Here is a 23,717-nt window from a genome sequence, read left to right as displayed (position 1 = left end):
AGCATTCAACAACATGCTGTAACAAAATGCTCTAATTAACCGTTTCATTGAACGCAAAAAGTAAAACATAATCTTGTCCTGGTGGCTTTGTTTTTCCAGGTATTCCTGTGTTGGAGGATGCATTGCCTCCACATTTGCTGCGAATTATAATGTTTTTTTTACCATAATTTAAAAAAACATTTGTGAGCCCGCTCTATCAGCACCAGCGTTGTTGTTCTGTAGCTTTAACCTGCTTATGAAAACAGTGTTCCATAGTCATGTATCACATCTGGTTTGTATAATAAATACATGGATAAAGAACAGAATAAATGTAATAGTTCCGGGTTTAAATGTTTGTGGTTCACAGAAGCTATTCCAAGTTTCATTTTATTGATTTATTTGATTAAAAGAAAATGTTTGTGCCAATGAGAGAAAGAAAATGGAGGGACATCATGAGTGTTATTTTGCTGGTTTAATTTAGTCGACAAAACAGTCTTATTATTAGCTGTTTGCAGGCTTTCAATCATATCGCATGGTCTTCATCAGCAGATGTAGATTTTTTTTTCTGAGCAGTTTAAGGACTTCTTGTCCTTGTTGGCGTGAAAATTGAGCTTCAAAGTGAATTCTTGACTTCAGAGTCAGCAGACATCTAAACAATCTCACCACAAAGTCCACGTTTAATTTAAAATGTATTCTACTTTTCCACCAGCACTCGCCATAACCTCTGTTTTTACACAGAAACACTACATGTGATCAGTCAAAACAACAAATGAAATCAGGCTGTCCTCTTCAGGTGATTCGATTAATTGAGCTGACATCGAGGTGGGTTATGGTAACAGGCGAACAGCCAAAGCTGATTATGAGATGACCAGACTGACTCATTTCCATGACAATGCCCTGATAGTATCGCCTTAATCTGACTATAATCATGCTTTAGTGTGCATGTGAACAGACCAATTAACATGTTTGCACACAGCTTTTCACTGTGACCTCCACCTCCTTGTTTTAAAAGTTTTCTCTCCATCGTTGTGTCTTCCAGCCCTCCTGCGCTCTATCTGCCCTCAGGCTTTAAACGTCTGCTTGATGTGTTTTTTTCCTTTGCTCTCTGGCAGTTGTTTTACCTGTAACGTCCTGGAAGAGTGTTCCCAGTAATCGCTCTGTGGTTCATACAACAAAAAAAATATGAGGGTGTTGAAAGAGACACTTGCCTACGCTTAACAATCGTGAATGACTGCATCGGAAAGGTTTCCGTTGTTTGTCAGTTATCCTGCACTTTAGATTATATCTGACAACTAACCGCTGCAACACATTGTGTAACCCGACAAATACAGTTCCTATAAAAAACGAATCACCTCCTTTGTAGGTTTTCATGTTTTAATGTTTTATAATATTGATTGAAAGTAGATTTAGTGTGGCTGTTTTTCAATTTTTTACACAAATCATCAGAAAAATACCATTTAATGTGTAAAAGTCAATTATTTTACCCTTTAAGAGGATGCACCTCAATCTTCACTGGTCACATGATTGGTTCAGTTGAGATCACCTGCGTGTAGTCGAGAGGTTTCAGTTGGTTGAAGTACAAATGAACGTTACAAAAATAGCGACAACATGAAGACTGAGCGACATGGCAAGCCACTTCAGCAAAAGTTGATTGAAAAGAGTCTTTTTCTGTTGATCAGGATAGAAAAGCCACATTAAATCTACTTTGATTTAATGTTATAAAAGGATTAAAAATGTTAATAAGAGAGGATAGCGGACTGTTGTGGCTCCAGTGTGGCAATGACAATAAACTCAGTTGATCAAACATCAATCTCCACTAAAAGTCGGTTTACGTGCTGATTTTTCAGCTTTCCTCGCAGAGGAAGTTTGTTCGGTTCTGTAGATGTTCAAACTTTCCATTATTCTGAGCACTTTTAGGACTTCTCATTGGCTTAAAAAGTGCTCAGAATGTTGAAAAAAACGTTTATAGTTCCATGACTTTATCCTTATCTAACATTTGTCTGCTGACGAGGACCAGCTGACACGAGAGTTATAGGTGAAGCTTGAGAGGAGATTGTTTTGTCAACAATGAACTGTTAGCCCAGCTGTTTTTCGAGTACGACAGATGAGCATGGGAAAATAAATTATTATTTTAAAGGGTTTTTTTATTGCACTATTTGGAGGGCTTGCAAGAGACAACATTAATATAAACATCATCAAAATCAAAGCAGAACAAGTTGAGATCATGACTTTTAGTCTCTGATATCGATCAGACTCCAAAAACACTGGATCCTACACCCTCTGACCCCAGTTAGAAAATGTAAAAATACATAAATAGTTATCAGTCGGTATTTTCCACCTGTGCATGACAGCGGCTACCTGTGTGAAGCTGCTCAGACTCTGTTCACAACCACCTGATGGGAAACTTCTCACGTGGACTCTGCAAAAAACGTACGTGAGTTGCTGTCAGCATTTATTTATCTGTGTAGAAGATCCTAACTGTTAACTGGTTGCTTCCCAGGCTTTTTATGATGCAGGTGATCCAAAACACTGAATCACTCAGTTTCTAGATTAAAGCTGCATTTGGCCGATTTGATTTCTCTTTCCTATTTGTTGGACGGATTGTGACTCTTGTCTAAAAACCTTCCAGCAAGTTACAAAGATGCAGCGTTTGCACCAGAAGTTTATTAGACAACTGTAACTGTAAAAAGAACTGGACTGGCTGCCAAAACAAGTAGTTGGTGCTCATCTGAGTGCTTTTAGACATTTTGAAACAATGTAAAGTTTTCAGATATCAACTCATATCTCCATTGGTGGACAGTAGTTACATGGTGGTGAAATACTGGTTTCAGTGCAGACTGAAATGAGCATGTTCATTGGTTGTTGGATAGTTCAAAATGCAATTATGCAATTAAAATATTTCATCTATCGATCTATCTATCGATCTATCTATATATTACTGGATTATAAGTGGTGCATTAATGTTTGAATCACTCAGATGCTGCAGCAGGTAAAAGTTAGGCCAATTTGAATAACTTTACATCGGCCGAAAGTAGTTTAGGTAGCAGTTTTAGGCTTATATAGAAAGGCCAGAATTGAGCATAAGTACAGTACTTGAGTAAATGCACTTCGTTACATCACATACTAAACACTTAAGTGTAGGTAAAGTATGCTAAAGTTAGCCGCTGTCTCATCGGCTACTTTAACAGTTTTAGTTCTCACAAAGTGTCCTCAGCCCATTTCAATAGTTTGGATGCTGAAGACACTTATCAGCATTATAAGCTGCATTTAGCTTTATATCAGATGAGCATAAAATATAATGCGACCAAAATTCAAGTTACAGAGCGTCTTTGGTTCAAGCTAACTGTGTCATTTACTATTTAAATAACGTTTCCCCCCGCTAAAGATAATTAAGTTTTAAACTTCCAGTTTAAATGACTTATTATCAGGACTTATTGTTTCCTGTTTGAACTAATGGCATAACTTTACTTTACATTAGGCTACATGATACATGAAAACTGCCGGCACAGACTAATTGCTGTACAAAGGATTCAAACTTGTTGATTAACCAATCACTACAGAGGAAAAAACGCCCGGGAAATGATAAGAAGAAAAAAAACAAAAAACTTTGCGCACTATCTGTTCATCGAGTTTGTCTGGGAACAAGCGCGCGCGCGCGCGTGTGTGTGTGTGTGTGTGTAAAAGAATAACGCCCCTCGGTGCAGCGGATGGAGAGGCGCGTCCCCTCAAGTCATTTCCAACCCGGGATCTGAAGCGACAACATCTCATGCTCGGAGTTCTCAGACGCGCTTCACTTTCTCTCTGTGGATCTACTCGAGGATGAACTGAACGTGCATTTGTTTTTACCTAACGGAGAGGAAGACACACTATCGGATCTATGAAAAACCCACGTGGATTTGTACAACCATTTTAAACCAGAAGGAATGCATATTTTCTTTGTGAAACTAACTTTCTTGTTATCGCTGATAGCACTAACACGAGGTAAGTTGCGCGCGCGAGGGGGGGGGGCACATCTCACTTTTTGGGATGTTTTCTTAATCAGCAGTGCAGGAAAATGTGGTTTTATGTTGTATGTACTCTTCAAAGCTCAGAGTGGAGTTTGATTTGAACTTGTTGCATTCACTGCTTTGAAAACTGATGGACTGAAACTGAAGTAGAGCAACTTTTTAGTGTTTACTCATCCTGCAGCTTTCCTCAGTTTACTGATAATTTACATGAATGGACTTTACTTACATTCTTCCACGCACCTGTTGGCATCATCCTTTGCACTCCTGCGTTGCAAACTGGATCAATTCATGCTTCTTCTTTTTTTTGTTACACCGCCCCCGGGGCAGCTGATGGTGCGCACTTGTCCAGCAATCACTTCACTTTTTCTCTCTAGTGTGTATTTCCCTTTGCAGTTTGGATTCAGAGCAGTGCGTGCGCGTGCGTGTGTGTGTTTTTATTTTATTGCAAAACTGTGTTACTCCCCAAATGGCCCATTCTCTCCGGGACAGCTGCAGAGAGGAGCATGCAACTGCCAAACCAGTGTCAAGTCCCCCACAAAAAAACTGCTCTTCTGAAGGTGGCAAGAGTCACACCTCGACTTCACATTTATGGAGGATAACATGTGCTATTTGTATCATTCCCCTGAAGGAAAACAAATATTCGCTGCATCACATTGACCAACTGGTTGCTTCAAAGCTCCTTCAAAGTTTCAGCAGGTGTATTAAAACTCTCCCTTCGCAGGTCTAAGATGCTCCATGCCCAAGGAGTCGTGTTTGAACCAGGGGAGGTGTGAAGCAACTCTAGACGGCAATGGAGAGTGCAAGTAAGTGTTCAACATCTGTGTGTCCTCGTCTCCTTAACCGATACATGGTGAGGAATACCTGCAGAGAAGATTTGACATGACTCAGATTTTTGGTTGACATGTGAGGTCTGTAAAAAAAAAAGGGGAGGGGGGGTCAGTGCTCACACCAGTGTTGCTATTTCTGGGAGGCAAATGGTCCGAGAGCTGAGACAGAAATGAGTGGACATTGATGAGGACAGGGGTCACAGAGAGAGACAGAGAGAGTGTGTGGGTGTGTGTGTGGGTGTGTGTGTGGGTGTGTGTGTGTGTGTGTGTGTGACTGCCAACACACTCTCCCGTCTGCAGCCGAACTCTCGCAGCCCTAAATCTTGCTTTTCTTTTCTTTCGCGGAGCGACAGCTGGGGTTGCCAGAAGCTCGGCGACCATTGTTCTCCGCTGCGATCAATTCTGTGTGACTAATCTGGGTGAGGCTTCCCAGAGAGACCCTCAGACCCCCCCCCCCCACAACCCCTCCTCTCTCCTGGGATTGTGTCCCTTCCTCAATGGCCCTCAGTGCTCTCTCGCTCTCTCTCTCCCTCCCTCCCTCTCCCATTCCCCTGGACAGATGGCATTGGGTGGTTGTTTTTTAACCTGATAAAAAATGGAAACGCGATCCACATTTTGTCCTCTTTTTTAGGATTTGTAGATGTTGTCAGTCCACATGTAAACCAATAAGCTCCGGCTTTGCCCAGAACTCTCTCTCTTTATTTGATTCTTTTACAACAATAGCCTACTTTGCGCTTGGCTCTATTTCCATCCTGGCATGAGCAGCACCAGCCAGTGTCATCTTACTGTCGCAGAGCTCGCCGACCGGGGCGACCGATCGGGCCGGCTGGGTCACGGCTCCGAAACTGTAAGACAGCCAGGGCAGCCATCTTGGTCCCCCGCCACATCTTAATTTGGTCTGGTTGTGTTATTCAGCCCTTAATCACCCCTCCCCTCCCCGTCCTCCTCATTGGGCAACAAAGCCGTCATTGTGCCCCAGCGCTGTCCTCCTCCACCAGACTTCGCCAATTAAACACGGAGATGGACGGCCTCGCAGTTTTCAAAAGGTTTGAGCGCGCAGCAGTGTTCTGAAGTGTGTTTGAAAACGTGGCTGCGTTGGTCGTCACTGTGCCACCAGAGGGCCGGGAGAAAAAGTTTGGGTTCAACAAGTTCAGCAGTTCACAGCAGAAACTCTGAGCTGAAACGATGAGTCGGGTCATCCATGAATTGATCGCAAAGGAAAATCATTTTTAAGATTGAGAAATCATTTAGGTCGATTTTAAAGCGAAATATGGCAAAATATATTCTCTAATAATAACATTATAAACTGAATATCTTTGGGTTTGCAGCTTTTGGTTGAACTAAAAAAGACATTTGAAGACGTGACTTTAGGCTCCGGGAAGTTGAGATGGGCATTTTAGATCGTTTTAATGACATTCGGCTTGCTTTCATATTTTGCTCTGCTGGAGTTACTGTAAAGCAGCTTCAAGTGAACCCGTCAACAGTCTCTGTGGACACGCCTTCAAACGGACACGCAGCCACTGCTCTTTGTTCCTTCTGATTCCAGTCATCAACCCGGTCTCTTCTGAAAGGGAACTCTTTGGAGTTCAAGAAGGTGAAAATAAGGAAATGGTTTGTTCTTGCCTTTTCTATTTGGTTTTGTGTTCCGAGTTTATGTATTCCTATCTCAACATGTTGTCGCAGTGATACGAGGTCCTCAAATGAAAGACTCGTGAGGCTTTCTGTTTTCAAATGATGTCAGTGAGGTTTCAAGGTGCTGCTGTTGTGTGATTCAACATGTGTGGAAATGACTTTTGTTCGATATTTTGAGAGTAATGTTTACGACAAAATCTCTTGAAAGCAACATGGAAGATATTTCCTTCTGTGAGGTCAGCGTGTGAGTTTCTACTCAAGCATTACGCCTCCATAAATGCAATGCTAGCCGATCTTATGGTATCCAGGCTTTCAGTGCTATCGGTCGTGTTAAAAATCTATTACTGGTAGGATCCAAGAAAGTGCAAACGGTAGCATCTTCCCTTCGACCCTCCCTGGTGAAGTCACCCAGTTTGTTAATAAAGTTCTATAACATCTCAATCCCTGACCACAGAAACCCCGATGACATCCCTGGGATAACTTTGTCAGCTCCAACAAATCAACGATACGACTGTTTAATGGGCTTTAGTTGAAGGTAAAGAGTTAATTGATATATTTTTAATCTGCTTGGCCGGGGAGATTTATTTCCCGCCTCATCCTTGACCGGATTGTGATTTAGTTTCTCCTCAATCGAAAAGCCGCCGCTTATGAACTCAAGTGTTGTGTCGAGGTGGAGCGAGTGGGTTTGGATGCTTCAGTTTTATTTTGTGTGACAGAGATGCCTACTTGACATGCCATACCACGAATACCACCCCCCCCCCCCCCCCCCCCCCCTCTTCATATCTGGCCCGCGACCGGCCTCGTGAGATCCCGACTGGAGTTTATCTCCAAAGAGCCGGCGGAGGAGGCCTCTCGTTTGGCGCCGAGGCTTGGCAGCAGCAGCGAGCAGTGACGGAGCCGAGAGAGACAGAACTCCCGACCAGGAAAAATAACTCGCAAATTCCAGTGGCAACAAATCAAAAGCGGCTCGCAGCGGCGCTTCGCTCTCTCTCTCTCTCTGCCCGGAGAGACGTCCGGCGAGGAGGGACGGCGCTGAGAGATCACAGACCTTCATCACCGTGTGGTCGGCGTGACGAAAAAATACAACTGACAGCCTGTTGATCGCAGAGGGTCATGTGGTCGTTTATGGTCGATGACTCGATCTCAACACACACACACACACACACTACTCCCCCCCCCCCCCCAGACGCATCCATTCAGAGTCAGGAAACAGCCTCAGAGTGGCCCGAGGGAAGAAAAGGTGCCGTATCTGATCATATCATCACACAGCGAGAAACGCAGAGCGCGAGGCTTTTATATGGCCGCTGCCGCCGGTGTCGGGTTCCCGTTGGCAAGAGTCCGGCTGGTGAGAGGGCCGATCGTCAGAGTGTTCTGGCTGAATGAAGTGACTTGGTGGCGGGGAACTTCAGCGCAGAGGATTAGTGATATTTGAGCCTCCCTCGTTGGCATATGCCAAGACAAATCCCATAAACTTTGATCGCAGACCGAGAGGATTGACAGTGTGTGTGTGTGTGTGTGTGTGTGTGTGAGAGACAAAGACACTGGGCATACTCCAAACCACACTTCCTCATTTCTTTTCTTTTGCTTTTTCTCTTTCAGCCAGACCACCTGTCTGTGGGTTATAGTATAACAACTAAGCGGGAGCACGGCAGCATCCTCCATAATACCCGTGATTACTTGTGGTTTTGCCCAATTCAGCTCCACACAGGCACAGATTGACTTTGTCTGCCAGGTGTGCTTCCAGCTTTCAGTCGCTGCTGATACACGCTTACTCACAGCATATTGAGGAGAGTGGAGTGTGATGGCTTTGTGGTTCAGCTAAGCAGCAATGCAGATTGTAAGTCTGATAATAATCATGGGATCCGTTACGAGGAGAGAAAAAAAAAAAAGATTCCTCAAGGATCATGAGTTACAACACTTATCCAGACCTGACAAGTCGCAGTGTTTAAGCTAGGATTACTTTATAATAATAGTGACTTACACTTCCCAAGGATGTCATCATCTTTGATGTCCATCATAAATAAACGTCCCTAAATCTGCTTAGAAATGACAGCAAAAGACGCCTTACAGCTCCAGAACTTGCCTGAGAATCGTCACGTCTTTAAGTGTCGTTCAGTGTTACAGTAATCCAGTGATCGCTGTCTGCACATCCATGAGTACGTTGCAAAAAGGAACTGGTAATAGCTTATTCTGCATACGTGTAATGCCGCCAGTTTTGCTAAAATGTAAACAAATATCAGCAAAATAAAAGTGGACTCAACTTCAACTTTCGCTTTAAGTCGACTTCAAAGGTGCTACATTACCGTGACACCTACAATGACTCATTAGTCTCATCATTACATTCAAGAGTGGGATTATGTTTAATGATGATTGCTCAGGAAACTCTTTCTGAACTTTAGCTGATCAATTAGTTCTCCGCTGCTACAGGCAGCTAACGCGATGGTTTACTCTCAGAAATATTAGAGTGTTGAGCAGATAACACACGTATTCCCAATAATTGATTTTGCCGTGCTCTGGCTCAGACCTTGAAGTCTCCGTGTACGGCAGCAACCTGAGTGTCCGGTTGCAGATGCACCTTCAGACACCAGTAAAGCCCTAAAGTGGTTCTCAGCCTCGTAAAGTCAGCAGTGGCAGAAGTCATTCGAGCTGCTAAGAGTCTCATGACATTCTCACACACACACACACACACACACACACACACACTGAGTGGTTGGTCCCTGGGGAAGCTGACTCTTTCCCATGGGCCGTGTCCGTAACGCTCCCAAATAAACAGGGTCTCCAACTCTAATGAAGGCTGCCAGATGTGGGCTGGCCAGGTCAGCTCTCCTGCACGATTAGAGAGGAAGGAAAAGAAGGATGGATGTAAGGAGAGGGGCGAGAGGGACAGCGTTTCCCCTGTCATTTCTCTAGCCAGTGGGGATTTGGTGCAACTTTGGTTTTAACTCCACAACAAACAACAACCCTGGTTTTTTTTTCTCACTGGACTCGGATTTGTGTGATTGAAGCTGAATTTAAGCGAGCATTTCAGTGTTGATTTTCGCCACCGGCGGTGGCAGAGTTGTCAGTGTCAGCCACGAAATGCTGCTGGGAAAACATAAGAGAGGGCAAGAAGAGAGATGGAAGTGTGTCGTCCCCCCCCCCCCCCCTCGGGGCAACGCTTTAAAAACAGATCAGACAAGGCTAGAGGAACTTAAACCAGGCACAGGACCAAACAGCCAGGAAATGAGACCGGGTGGGGGGGAGACAGGAGGGATGGGGGGGGGGGGGGTGCTGAAGGCGACACCTGAGAGAGAGACATGTATGTTTTAAATGTCTTAAAGCATCACTGTTATTTACATCTTTCTGGCCATCCAGACGAGGAGAGAAAGCAAAGAAAGGCAGTATCTAAAGATGAAGGTTACTTCTTCAAATTGTTTTTTTTTGTCCGACCAAATAAATGAAAAATTTACAAAATCTGCATATCCTCACACGGAGGATATCACGGAGGATATCACACCTGAGAAGGAAGCAAACCGAAAAAAAAGACATCCTTTAAATCGTTGCAGATTAATTTGTGTTGAACAACGAATTGATTGGTTCCTTCCTCACCTTTGACCCGCCTGACTTACAGTAGCTGTGGATGAACACACTTTTCCACTGCATTGAATTATGACCGACATTTTGGGTGCTTTCACTTTCACTCGTGTCTCCAGATGAAGTGGTTTAGGCAATCTGTTGGCTTGCGTGTTTTGTTGCCGTCTCAGACTTCATTGTAGATGTGTCACGTGTTCTCAGACCTTAACAGTTACTTTGGCGAGTGCAGTGTTATCAGTAACAATATGATTTCCAAAACCATTAAATAGTATCAAAGCTGTAACAAACCCGATTTCTTTTCTTTATCGAACATCCCGAACGTTATTTACTGTCATTAAATGTCTAAAGAAGTGGGCTGAACAAAGAATAATCCTAAAATAATCTTTATTATGTTATATTTACAGAAATGGAACCCGACTCTGACTCTGACTCCCACAGAGCTTTACAAGGCACAATAAATGCACAACCTAATTCACTAAGCTTCTTAAAATGGATACAGATTGGGGTCCGTACAGCTGCCAAAATCTGCGCCCTCTCTCTCTCTCTCTCTCTCTCTCTCTCTCTCTCTCTCTCTCTCTCTCTCTCCAGGTTTTTTATTTGTATACAGTGCACATGTGTACCCCACATACTATACGTCCAAAGCCTCCGTCCCCCGTCTGTGTGTGTGTGTGTGTGTGTGTGACCTCAGAAAGATGGCAGATGGCAGATTGGCACTGAGGAAAGCCCCTTCAGAGTGACGCCTGGCCAAGGGTCAGATGTCACCACAACATCTGCTGCGGGCTCGAGCCGCCGCCCGGGCCCCCGTTATGCATCCCATCAGTGTCGCGGACCTGTTGCCACGGGCTACTGCGGCGGCAACAGAAGAAGAGCCGGCCCGGGAGTGAGCGCAGAGGAGAACAATGAGGCCTACTGGGCTCGGGGATGACAGAAAGGATAATAACAGTATCGGCCTCACCGCCGGGATGATTCCACTGCTGTCCTGCAGTTATACGATCCTTCCCAAACACCTGATATTTGCTCAGCTTCTGATTTGTGCGCCTCTTTTCGTGTCTTCTTTATTTACCTTTCCAGCGGCCCAGTTTACCTGCTGCTGTTGAGATTATGTCGGCAGATTTCTCTTGTTGAAGCAGCTGCTTGTCCCTGTTTGTTTTGAACACAGCCAAGACTCCATAAAAGAGTCGTTGAATATCTTTTGTCTTACCACCTATTTCTAAGTTTCTGCTCTTATTGAGGCAGTGAAGCTCGCCGGCTGTAAAAGCTGTTTTGTGCCGAGTGTGTATGTGACGGGCTCTCGCCAAGTTAAAGAGCAAACTGTTAGCATTCCTTGCCTAGCGTGTGCTACAGTTGACTTACGGCTCGCACCTCAGCCGGAGTGTGTTTGCACAGTGCGTCCACGTGCACCGAGGTAAGGGGGGGGCAGCGGCTCTCTCTGTTTGTCTTTCGGGCCTCGGTGGCAGACGCCGGGGCTGTTTTGCGAGGGGCAGATGCCAGGTATCGAGGTTTATTCAAGGAGCCGCAGAAAGTGAGCCTCGGGTTAAGACTCAGCACAGGGGACTCTTTTGGAGTAAACACCAAAATTCCCTCTGGACTGGCAACCCCTTTCTGTCTTTCTCTCCCTTGAAAACCCAACCAAACCAGTTCCAGCTTCCTTTCTCTCAGACTCCTTTGTTTGTCCCGCTGCTTGTGTGTGTTTTGGATGTTAAGCTTTTCTTTTTGCCTTACGCTTGGCCTCAAACATCGCAGATCGCCAAAAAACGTTGGAAGAGCAGCTCGGGATAACTTGGAGGCGAGTTTCAGGGGGAGTGAGCAGCAGTCAGTTGAGACTTATCAATCCTAATGTGGTTACTTACAAATGCAAAGGGAAGGGGGGGGGTGAAGAAGGTGCACAGAGGGGAGCGAGCGGATGGCAGCGACTTTGAACAGAGGAAGTGAAACCAGTAATGAGAAAAAAAAAAAATTCAGGGATGAGACATATACAATGAAACGATTAAGAGAGAGATTTTTTTTTTTTAGGAGACAGAGAGGAGGCAAAGGAGAGGAAAGAGGAGGTGTAACAGCTGAATGCGCCCGGCCTGTGGTCAACTCTGAATGGGGAGGAAAAACAAAGGGCCCACTCATCCTTCGCTCCCTCTCTCTCCTCTCCCTCTCGCTCGCTCTTCATGTCTCTGCTAAGTAGTGAGGGGGGGGGGGGGGGGGGCATTCAGATTCCAACACTGTAAAAAATGTCTAGTCCGACAGCTTGATTCTTGAAATATGTTTACTTTAACGTCATGTTTGGTGAGTTTTTATATGGAAACCACACACTGACTCAATAGTGTTGATAAAAAGAAAGTCATACTGGCATAATAATAAGATTACTTTCTTTGCAGTGCGGGGCCCCTGCCTCCGTCTGGGCTCGAGGGCGGTAGTAGGATGGGGTGCCATGCAGAGGAAGGAGTCAGAGCGGTGGGAGATGGGAGGTGGAGGGGGGAGGGGGGGGGGTCGAGGTTTGAATGGCGGGTGCAGCAGCTGCCGTCTCCTCATTAACATGCGCACCTGCTCCCTGCGGCCTTTTTCCAGCGAGCTCGTGTGGCGCCTCGCGACCTCAGCACCCGCCACCGCTGGGACTTAACTGGACTGGCCCTCCAGCAGCCAGATCTGCTGCTTCTCTGCAACAGACTGCAAACGTTGCCAACAGTACAGTTTCACCATCACAGCAACGAAAAGTAAAAAGACAAAATCTTTTGGATTTAAAAATTGACGTCTCATTGAGTCAGGATTGATTGGGAGTAAAAGACAACATGTGACAGTTTTGAGTGAAATTTCTCGTACAACCTCGACTCTGATAAACTTTAATTTTGGAGCTGAAAGGCAATTTGAAACAACCAACCAGAGTCGACTGGGTTAAAATGTATTGTTGTTGCACAGAGAACAAGTAATGAGACAACAGGATGCAGTTTAGCAGCTCACCAGAAGTAGCAGTAACGTGCAGTGTAATGTCCATATCTATAGGGGGAATAAAGGGAATAAACAGGAAGGAGTAGTAAAGATATGAATCGTATTATAACAATGTTATAACGTTACAATGTGTGTGAAGGGTCCAATATCGACCAATTACTGAATACTTCACTGTGTGATTTTGTAAAGAACACATGGCTGAGATTTTTTCATTTTTTCATTTGCACGTAACAGATTCCACTTTCAGCTTCTGAAGCCAGTGCTTGTTTAACCCTTAATGCCACAGTGACCGAGCTACGGTACCCACTCTCCGCTCTCTCCGCGGTGACATGCCACCACTCACTACTGCTGTTTGTGCAGCGGGCAGCCGAGCATGTGATGTTTTATTTTCCTTACCACAGTCCTAAGGCTGCCTAATCCCCTGAGAGGGAGACCCTGTCTAAACACACGACCGTTCCTGCAACCCTGTCCCTAAACCCACACACACACACACACACACACACACACACACACACACACACACACACACACACACACACACACACACACACACACACACTGGACCCCCTGGGAACGTTTGGGGACGTGGTCCTGCCAGCCCCTCGGGGCTAACAGACTTGTTGGCTCTGGTCAGGTATTTGACAGTGAAAGCGGGTTTTTACTGTTGTGGGAAGGCCGCTTTGAAGTCGGCAGGATGTTTTATGCTCAATGTTGTTCTTGTGTGAGAGTAAAACACAACGTATTCAAAGAGGTTTGTCAAGGAAAAAAGTCTCAGAAATTTCGATTTCTAGACATTCGCGGTGCGATTTTCCCTCATATTCCACTAATCTGTCAGGTATAGCGCCACCGTCTTTTCCTTTTCATCCTCTTCCCATCTCTCGTCTGATGCTGAAGCAAATCCTCTCTGGGGGGGGGGGGGGGGGAAGAATAACGAGCATTGAGGGGGGGGGCTACGGTGCTTTTGAAGTTCCCGTAATGTTGGCTTGCAGCTCTAACACTGTGGCATAGATGCCGCCTTGTCCTCAGGATGAATGAGTGCTGACAAAAGGCTCAAAGCGAGCCCATTTCAGACCCGAGAGCTGCTGAAGGGTGCCGCGATGGCTGCTGTTCTCCTGCCTCCTGACTCTTGGAAAGGACGGATTAGGAGCAAGAATTCCAAATTCTGCAGATATTGTTTTTTTGTTCTCGTCTCCGGGGCTGTTGAGTCGACGCTTTGTTTCTGTAATGACCGAGCCTCCCTGGCCACCCAGCGTTGTTGACAGCAGTGTTGAATCTCTGAAGTTGATGAATATGGGGTGGGGGTGGTGGGGGGGTCTAATGTGGCAGGTCTGAGGTGGTTGGTTTTGGTATCAAATAGAGCTGTAATGAAACTGTCATGTGCTGACAGTTGGCAGTGGATGCCTGGTCAAAGTTAACCACTTACTGTCTCAATTGATCAAAAGATATTTACTGATTTCTAACATAATTTTGCCAATGTTTGTGAATCTAGCAGGCAATTTGTTTGTATTGTATTGACTCCCTCTAATATTAAATCTAGGGTTGGTAATCTTGATGAACTAGATAGAGTACTAGATTAAAAAAATGATACAAAAAAACCCAGCCCAGTGTTGCCAACTCTTCTCCAATGAAAGTAGCGAGCAGTGCTGCTACAAAAGTTGCTAAATCAAACAGGAATGTCGCCAAGTTGGCAACACCGACAGCCCCTTCAGGCCTCCCTCCAAAACCACTCCCCCAAAATGATCATGATGAGCATTAACATATCATAATGAACAGAAACAATGAACATGGCTGTTGTTCGTACTCACAGCTGTATATGGTCAGGCAGGCAGTCTCATTGGACGGGCTTATCACAGAGCTGCGACAGCCACAGATACCAGATGTTTCTCTCTTTTTGGCAGAGCGTTGGATTCATTGATTGCTGTCAGGATGTAATGAGAATTTTTCACAAAAATATCCCAAATGTTTTTGAAGACAATTACCAACCCAGCCTTTAACAGAAGCCTGGCTTCAGTGATTAATAAAACAAGAGAGCTTATTGTCATATAAAGGAGCTGGAACAAGGAAATGTTTGGCTTTTTCACATAATAAATGACGCAAACAGATTAATCAGATGGTGTTTGCAGTATCATTTCATGCATGCAGTTGTGAATGTGTGTGTGTGTGTGTGTAAAAGACTGCACACAGTGTAGGTATGAGTGTGTGCATGCTCTGTGTGTGTGTGTGGCCCCTCTTTGTTGAGCCGTGCGTATCCTCAGGGGACTCCCTTCCACTCCTCTCATTGTAATTGTTAATGTGTGAATGTGTCCCAGTGATCTGCAGCAGCTCTCTCTCTCCCCCCCCCCGCTGGAGTCCGAGCTGCGTTTATGACTCGACCTGTGAGAACCATCACAGGAGTTTGTCCCCCTGCCCTGTCCTCCCCCCTCACCCGTTCAGGCCGCTCCGTTTTACAGCCTGGAACACATTGTTTCAGGCGAGGGGGAAGACGGCAGAAAGGCGTTTAAAGCGTAGCTTCTCATGGGCGTGTTGCCGTGTTGTAAAAACAGCACGGACAGGAGAAATGGATACTCAGTCCTGTTTGTTGGCCAAGCAGCTGATTTATAAGCACAGTAGCAAAGAGAAGGGATGACCCTGGTGTTGTCTTACCCCCGTGAACTCTTCCATCCGTGCTCGGCTGAAAAAGATTGGATGGATGAAAATAGTGTTTGGGAATTCCCTTTGACCAATTCCACTCTTTGTAATGCAAATTTTAAATGAAGAAAGAATGGCGATTCATTAGTGCACCAATATATCTTACAGCCGAAAGAAGGTTTTTATTAGATCATTTGAAAATAGTTTGTATTCATGATATAATTCTTTATAATCTTTTGTTTGAGAAATAATTGCTGAAATGGGGGCCCAAAGTTGAGAACCTTTAATCAGTCATACTTTAATTAATCTAGCCAGCATGAGAAAAGGAAATGTCGTTTACAGATGTTTTTTTTGTTGTCTTTGTGTAGACTTTGAAGGTATGTGAAATAGCAAGCTGAGCTTATTTTAATCCAGTTTTGTGGGATCAAATAGCTGCACAGTATGTTTAGTTATTTGAGCGAGAAACTCCTGCGGGAAACATTAAATACTTAAAATCTCACATATCAGAAAATACATTCTGTAAATGAGTGGCAAAGATAAAGATGCATGTCACAGTCTGCAGACAAAGTCATAGATGCGAACATCTCATTCCTCACCCGCCAAGGGCCGCAACAAGAATGCTGCTGACCTCTCCGCCTGTGCTTTCTCAGGTGCCGGGACGGATACGTAGGAAGCAGGTGCCAGTTCCGTGACCCGTGCACCACCTCGCCGTGCATGAACGGCGGCGCGTGTCGCGCCGTGTCCAAGGGGAACACGGTGGACTTCAACTGCACCTGCAGACTGGGCTACAGCGACCGCCGCTGCCTGACGCCCCTCAACAATGTCTGCGTCAGCTCGCCGTGTCGCAACGGAGGCACCTGCGAGCTGGAGAGTCTCAGGACCTACAAGTGCCGCTGCCCACCTGGATGGTCAGGTAACAACACTATGACAGTAGTGCAGAGGTTTTTAACTTGGGTCATGAGACATATCTGAGGGGTTGCAATGTGATGAACAGAATTGGCAACCTATAGATCTGCCTCTTATCTTCCAAAATCTGAATTATTTTTGAAAGGGAGGAACCCCAGGTGAATAGGATAAAAGATTAAACTACCCGATGAAACTTCCCCAGTTGTTTATTTACATTATGGTAATCATTTTTTGTATTACAAGTTTTCTGTAAATGTATGTTTGAATATGGAAATAAGACATTATCTTTTCAAATACGTGCTAATGTACACACATTTCCAGAACTGAAATCTTCGTTAAAGCCAGGTTCAAAGCTTTTGTTTCATTTAGTTGACGTATTAGACTCAAAGGTTTTTCCAGAGGGGATTTTGTGCATCTTTTTGTATCACTTCATAAATCAGAAAGTACGGTGTATGTAAGTGCTACTGAGGAGGAGATTTCTGCCTCACAGTCTGAGAAAAAACTCATTTTGGAGAAATCTACAGACACAAATAGACATTGTGGAAGCAAAGTAGCTCAACATCTCAAAACTGACCAGTGCATGAAAAATGATGACTTTGCCGAACGTGTCTCCTCTTAAAATCAAAAGAAACCCTGACCAAAAAAAGCCAAGTGCAGCCTATACGACAACATCTCTTCTCCGTGCCCTCAGGTAAACTGTGCCAACAAGCCGACCCCTGTGCCTCAAACCCGTGCACCAACGGCGGCCAGTGCTCCGCCATCGAGTCCCACTACATCTGCACCTGCACGGCCTTCTTCTCCGGAAAGACCTGCAAACAGGACGTCAACGAGTGCGACGTGAACCAGTCGCCCTGCAAGAACGGCGGGGCGTGCATCAACGAGGTCGGCGGCTACCGGTGCCAGTGCCCGCAGGAGTACACGGGGAAGCACTGCGAGAGCCGCTACCTGCCCTGCAACCCGTCGCCCTGCCATAGCGGAGGCACCTGCATCCAGAAGGGGGAGACCAGCTACGAGTGCTCCTGTGTGCCAGGTAGGGAGGTGACACTTCAGTCATGGATAAGGAGGAGGTGTTTCGTCACTCTAAAGCCTGGTCACACCACTGTTTACGCCAACAAGTCGTTGCTACGTCGTCGAGCTTCTAGACCCAAATATTCGGTCGAGATGGGAGGATGACTTCCTCCGTGCCTTTACATTGTTCATCGTTATGAAGAAGAAAAGTATTGAGGCGAAATATCGATCGGATCCTTCATCTGTAAGATGACGTGATCCTCTTACATTAAAGCCAGGTTATCTCTCAGGTTGAGTTTAAATGTCACTGTCTGCGAGTTGCTGCTTTCGGGGATGATGTCATTTAGGGCGGGGGTGTTCCTGCTTGTGTGTGTGTTTCTGCTTTGCTGTGTCCAGTGTGTGAACAAGTCAGAGCAGGAAGACATCGGGGCTTATCATAAGGAAATGGTCAAAGGACAACATCCTTTTCACATAGCAGAGTGGGGCAAAGCTTGCTGGGACTTCAGTCGTGCCCACTACCTCATCACCTTCGCACAGAATAACTTTACCTTGTTTTTGTCCGTTGACCACTGAGTCCATAACGACCTGTTCATTGAAACATGTTCCTTGAAAATCCTATTTCTTACCCTTGAAAACAACTTAATATAAACTCAGCATCCTCTCTAAAGGTACACTTTGGAGTAGCAGTGGAACTAGCATCACGAAGCAACGTTTGTTTGAGTGGGTCATCGTTTTTATCTTGTGCTTGTAAATGAGGATGCCCATTAGAGGGTAACAACAGAGTGGATTTTCACTCCCGTCCCACTCCCTCAGAAAGAAAACCGTTGTAGTGTTTATTCATATTGGTTTTTCCTTTCCCGTCCCAGTCACACGATACATCGTGAAGTTGACTCTCATCCCGCAAGAACCCCACAGAAGTCCTTTGACCCACAGGATTTACAATAAAATGTCTAATGCACAGCATGGACCAGAGCACTGCGGTGATACACGATACACATTCATGCCAATGGTTTTACGCTCATCAACAGATGGTAGTAATACGCCAAGAAAGCTAGAAATGCATCAGCAAAATTCAGGGAAGAAGAAGAATGCATGAAAAAATACAGGTTTTGCAAATGTTTTATTCGGGAAAAAAAAGCATTTGAGGCCAAACATGTTCACTATTTAGAAGAAATCGCCACAGGATGCCTCTTTCATAATTGTAAACTTCTCAGTCGGGAGGTAACAAATGTCCAAACGAAATAATAACGCGACCATTTTATTTTTATTAATTTAAACAAACACAAAGACCATCTTCAGTGTGACGCAGCAACGAGTGATGTCATGAAGTTACATGAGTAAATGATGAACTCTTGTCACGTCCTCTTGAATATATTCAACGTGCTGTCGTTGACAGCAACGAGCACTGATATTCTTTTTTCAGAAATATCAGTTTTCTAATAAAATGATGCACACGTTTCAAATGCATTTTCAGAAATGGTCAGTTTATTAACTGTTTGCCGTGAATTCAGAAGTAAACAATTGGGTTTTTTTTGGAAACATTGTGAAGTTTGTTGTGATGACTTGTACTGGGTTTGATTTATTTTATGCCAGATGTACAGTCCAGTGGTTGCCTCTTGTGTAACTGTATAGCAGAGTGGATGTTATTACACAGCAATGACACCACAGACCTCAAGAGGATACAGCTGCCTTCTCTCTTTGGGAGGAAAATGGCCGTTGACCACATTTAACTGCAGAGTGTAGTCTCACTCTCTTGTTGATGGGAGATGGAGGAGAAACGAGTAACTGAACATCTGAAGACCCCAGTACGAGCCTTTTAATCATATCTCACTCTTTGTTTCAGGTTTTACGGGAAGAATTTGCAACCATAACATCGATGACTGTCCAGGTCATGAGTGTGAGCATGGAGGCACATGTGTAGATGGAGTCAACACCTACAACTGCCAGTGCAAACCAGAGTTCACAGGTTTGTGAAGCGACGATCCGGTGCAGACACTTAAGCCGTTATCACTTTGTGTTTTGGGATCCAAACCGCCTTTAATCCTCTGACCGCTGCTCCTCCCGCAGGTCAGCTCTGCACAGAGGACGTTGACGAGTGCCAGCTGATGCCCAACGCCTGCCAAAACGGCGGCACGTGCCACAACACCCACGGCAGCTACCAGTGCGTGTGCGTGAACGGCTGGACCGGCGACGACTGCAGCGAGAACATCGATGACTGTGCCAGTGCTGCGTGCCACCACGGGTCCACCTGTCACGACCGCGTTGCTTCTTTCTACTGCGAATGCCCCGATGGCCTCACAGGTAGCTGTCCCTTTCTTTTGGTTGACAGGAAGTTGCCTCTTAATGCTCAACAGGAAATCGTTTTACAGGAATATGCAACACTCTTCTAAGCTTAAAGTGCCAGTGAAACGGACGTGAGAGCGTCTTTAGCTTCTGTGCTGTTTCACCAGTGAAACGTCACATTTGAACGGTGTACAGTTACAAAATGGATTTAAATCAAATCCTTTGCATCTGATTGGACCACACGCACACCTTCCTACACTGAAAGTTGCAGATGGACTGAAGGATGGATGTCATGGTATTATTGCTTGAAATTGGTCGGTACTAGGTTACGTAAGCAGACTTCATAATTTGTCATACAGGAAGAAAAGATGATTGAATTTCAATTGCATATTTTGTTACATGGGTGTACAATACGACTAGGGGTGTGATGTAAAAAGGGATTTTCCATTCATCTCCATTTAAAGTTCTTTCGTTTAGCTGTCTTTCTTGGGGGGGGTGAAAGCTACAGGAAGCAACAGGTTAAAACGAACGGCCGTGAAGTCGACTCAAGTGCTCTAAGTGGCATTCATAGATGCTGATGTTTGGGTTCTCCTGTGGGTTTTGTGTCCTAAAATGCTCACGTTAGTACAAATGACACCATTTGAAGACTTAATACTGTCCGGTAGGATGTTAAGTCCATCTCCTGTGTTGTGCACCAGGACTGCTGTGCCAGCTGGACGACGCCTGCATCAGCAACCCTTGTCAGAAAGGCTCCAACTGTGACACCAACCCCGTCAGCGGAAACCACTTCTGTACCTGCCCATCAGGATACGTCGGAGCCTCTTGCGATCAGGATGTTGACGAGTGCTCACTGGGTAAAAGTCCACACTACCTGACCGTTAAACTCTCTCTCTGTTTCAGCCTAAAAACGCGAAACCTCCTAAATCATGTCATTGTCATGTCTTTCCACTCAAACTGCTCCCCGTCGGGTTGTGTACATACATGACGACGGCCTGTTTCAGTAAAGCTAAAAGTATTAATCTCTTTAAACAGGTTCCAACCCGTGTGAGCACGCGGGGAAGTGTATCAACACCAAGGGTTCGTTCCAGTGTAAGTGCCAGCGGGGTTACGTGGGGGCGCGCTGCGAGCTGGACATCAACGAGTGCATGTCGAACCCGTGTATGAACGAGGCCACCTGCCTGGACCAAATAGGAGACTTCCACTGTATCTGCATGCCAGGTGAGTTAATCGAAAAAATACTGATGCTCGGGTGTCGGACTGGCTCTTAAAATGACATTAGCACATTTCGACGAGTTGTTAGGATTGACTGCAGTACGTCAAGGCTTACAAACAAGTCACATGGACTCAAAATCGTTTAATCCATTAATGAAGAGAAAATAAATCGGGAGGATTTGTTGATTTTCTCAGTTTAATGTCATTCATAACTGTAAAACCTTTTGAACTGTCGGTCAGATACAATGAGCCATTTGAAGGTGTCACTTTGGGCTCTTTTACAATGTTCTGCTGCTCTATCAACTCACCGATCGATCCATTAATCTAGAAAAAGGAGCTGAAACCATTCGTTGATTAATTGATTAGTAAATAACTGGTTACTATTTTACTCATCGATGAGGAATTAGCTGCTTCTCTTTGTCTTTTGGGAGACTTTCGGTCTTTAGGTGTTGGACTGTTTGTTGGACAAAACAAGCAATGTGATCTTACCCTTAAAACAATAATTGCAGTCCTACTTCTATTCATATAGCCTCTGTGTATCATTTAAAGCTGTTACAGCAGTATATATATATATATATATATATATATATATATAACAGCAGTGTGAAAATGCCTCTCTGTGTCTAACCAATCCATCTCCCTCCTGGTCCTCCCTTGCTAATTGGCCAGGTTACGAGGGGGAGTTCTGCGAGATCGATACGGACGAGTGCGCCCACAGCCCCTGCCTGAACAACGGCAACTGTATCGACAAGATCAACGCCTTCCACTGCCAGTGCCCCACAGGTGAGGCTGCCGCGCTGCTGCAGAGGAGGGAGAGGGAGGGGGGAGAAGGGGGGGGGGGCATGGGGCCAGGGGGCACAGAGGTCGATCTCTCTCTCTCTCGCTCCCTCACTGTCTCTCTCCCTCTCTCCCTTTTTCACTCAAACACACACACACACACACACGCAAACACCTTTCTGGACGGGCACTAATCCCAGCCCTGAGGCAGGCTTTCGCAGGCCCGGGTAGCCAGGAACGAACGCAGCAGAGGGTGGGGGGGGTTTGAGTTTGGGTGGGGGGGGGGGGGGGGGGGGGGGATCTATAGGGAAAGGCTTGAGGAAGTCTGAACTTTTGAAACAAGTTTTCTATCCCTTTTACGGAGTCTGATCAGTGAGCAGAAACGTGTGGTTCTAAACAAGCTTTTGATTGTGACTGGGGAAAAAGGGAGAGATAATAACAGCAGGCAGAGCTGGTGCTGTAAAATGGCATTTTCACTGTTGTAATGGCGAATGAGGTAGCTGTTTGGGCTATTTTAAGGGCAGCTAGTTGCCAGTTCTTTTTTTGTACCAGAAATGCCATTGGAGTTATTTGGAGAAGAGGGATTGATGTTTTGTTCAGGGTGGAAGGAATGCAACTATTGAATCCTGGATAGAGAGGCGAGAAGAAAGCAAAAGAACGATCCTCAAACTCCTCAAAAGAGTTTTTTTGTTTTGCATTCTTTCATTGGGATCATTGAGGTGGAAGTGATTTTTTTTTTTTTAATTTCCATTCGTTGTTTTCGAGAAGCAAAATAGAGAGGCTCTGAGTCGGGTGGATCAAAGGCGGCCTGGGTGGAGTGAGGCAGGATTCCTCCTGTTGAGAGGAAAAAGAAAGGAAGAAAGAGAGACACCCCAACAAGGAAGCTTTAGAATTGATAGAGGGGCTACAAGAGTGAACACAGGAGCTTAACGCCTAAGAAAACTGTGTGTGACAGTGAGCGAGGGTTATGTGAGGAAGCAGCATAAAGTGGTGGTGGTGAAAGTGTTGTTTTGGGAGGGTAGATGGAGGGGGGGGGTGCTGAGAGGCACAGACCGTTATGCTGAAGCAGGAAGGGAGGGGTAAAGAAGGGGAAGGGGTCTTAACCGCCCTGCTTAAGATGTAAATTTGTCCCCGTTGCGAGCCAGGCCCGAGGCGAGGGTCCCCTCTTATTATTTCTGTACATGGAATAGCCATGGAAACCCCACTGAGAGCCATTGAAATGTCTGATTCCAGCAGTCGGGATAAATCCCTCTTTGACTGCTGAGGTGTGTGTGTGTGTGTGTGTGTGCCCCTGTGCATGCTTACATTTCTGCTCCCGCCTTTGTGTGTGGATGCATTTGTGTACATCTGAAGGAATTCTTTCACGGGGGACTGTGACTGAACTGAGAAGAAACGTAACTTTTGCATCACATCTTGGCAAAAAAAAAAACCACTCAATTTGTAACGCTGAGGTTTGTCCGGCTTCTTTTCCCGCTGCTGGAAACAGCTGATCGTCCACTTTACTTGTGAATGAAGTTTCTTCTTTATGATATTGGCTTTCTTTGTTTGTCGTTGAATGAGTAGTCTTTGTGTGGTTAGCATTTAATTTCTAGGGCTGTGTAGTGACAAAGATAAATGTTTTAGCACTTTCAGTCAGTACAGTTAATAGCATGTAACTCAAGGCTTATTAACAGTGTTTTAGGTGTGTGTGTGTGTGTGGGGGGGGGGGGTTTATAATGGTTTGAATAATGGTTAATACATATTTTACCAAATCTTCATTGATCAGTTTTAATTAGGTTGTGGAAAATGTCTAATTTGATGCTTTGAACCTCATTAAAGCATTAGTGAATTATTGATTTACTATTAATTAGTTATTACTCATAAACCCTTTATAGACAGTGCCAGTGATTGTTATGTGGCAGTGTTGCCCCTTGGCTGGTGTTCATCTTTTCTCCTTGCTGTACTAATG

At 45.1% G+C, this 23,717-nt stretch overlaps 1 protein-coding gene across 2 annotated transcripts in view; it reads left to right on the top strand.

The window, feature by feature from the left end:
* Nucleotides 1–3,798: 3,798 nt before the first annotated feature.
* Nucleotides 3,799–23,717, top strand: part of notch1b (notch receptor 1b) — a 38,174-nt gene continuing 18,255 nt past the window's right edge. Inside the window, exons 1-9 of one of the 2 annotated variants that reach the window (XM_079270166.1) lie at nucleotides 3,799–3,960; nucleotides 4,708–4,789; nucleotides 16,234–16,496; nucleotides 17,181–17,519; nucleotides 19,341–19,463; nucleotides 19,565–19,798; nucleotides 20,479–20,634; nucleotides 20,813–20,998; nucleotides 21,662–21,775. In XM_079270166.1, the coding sequence (XP_079126292.1) occupies nucleotides 3,903–3,960; nucleotides 4,708–4,789; nucleotides 16,234–16,496; nucleotides 17,181–17,519; nucleotides 19,341–19,463; nucleotides 19,565–19,798; nucleotides 20,479–20,634; nucleotides 20,813–20,998; nucleotides 21,662–21,775 (1,555 nt within the window). In that variant the 5' untranslated portion in view covers nucleotides 3,799–3,902. Of the gene's footprint in view, nucleotides 3,961–4,707; nucleotides 4,790–16,233; nucleotides 16,497–17,180; nucleotides 17,520–19,340; nucleotides 19,464–19,564; nucleotides 19,799–20,478; nucleotides 20,635–20,812; nucleotides 20,999–21,661; nucleotides 21,776–23,717 lie in introns of those variants that run through there. The other variant, XM_079270165.1, reaches the window with a different exon arrangement.

Source organism: Melanostigma gelatinosum (genome assembly GCF_949748355.1).
Source record: "Melanostigma gelatinosum genome assembly, chromosome: 6".
Taxonomy (NCBI): domain Eukaryota; kingdom Metazoa; phylum Chordata; class Actinopteri; order Perciformes; family Zoarcidae; genus Melanostigma; species Melanostigma gelatinosum.
This window is presented reverse-complemented; position numbering and strand designations above follow the sequence as displayed.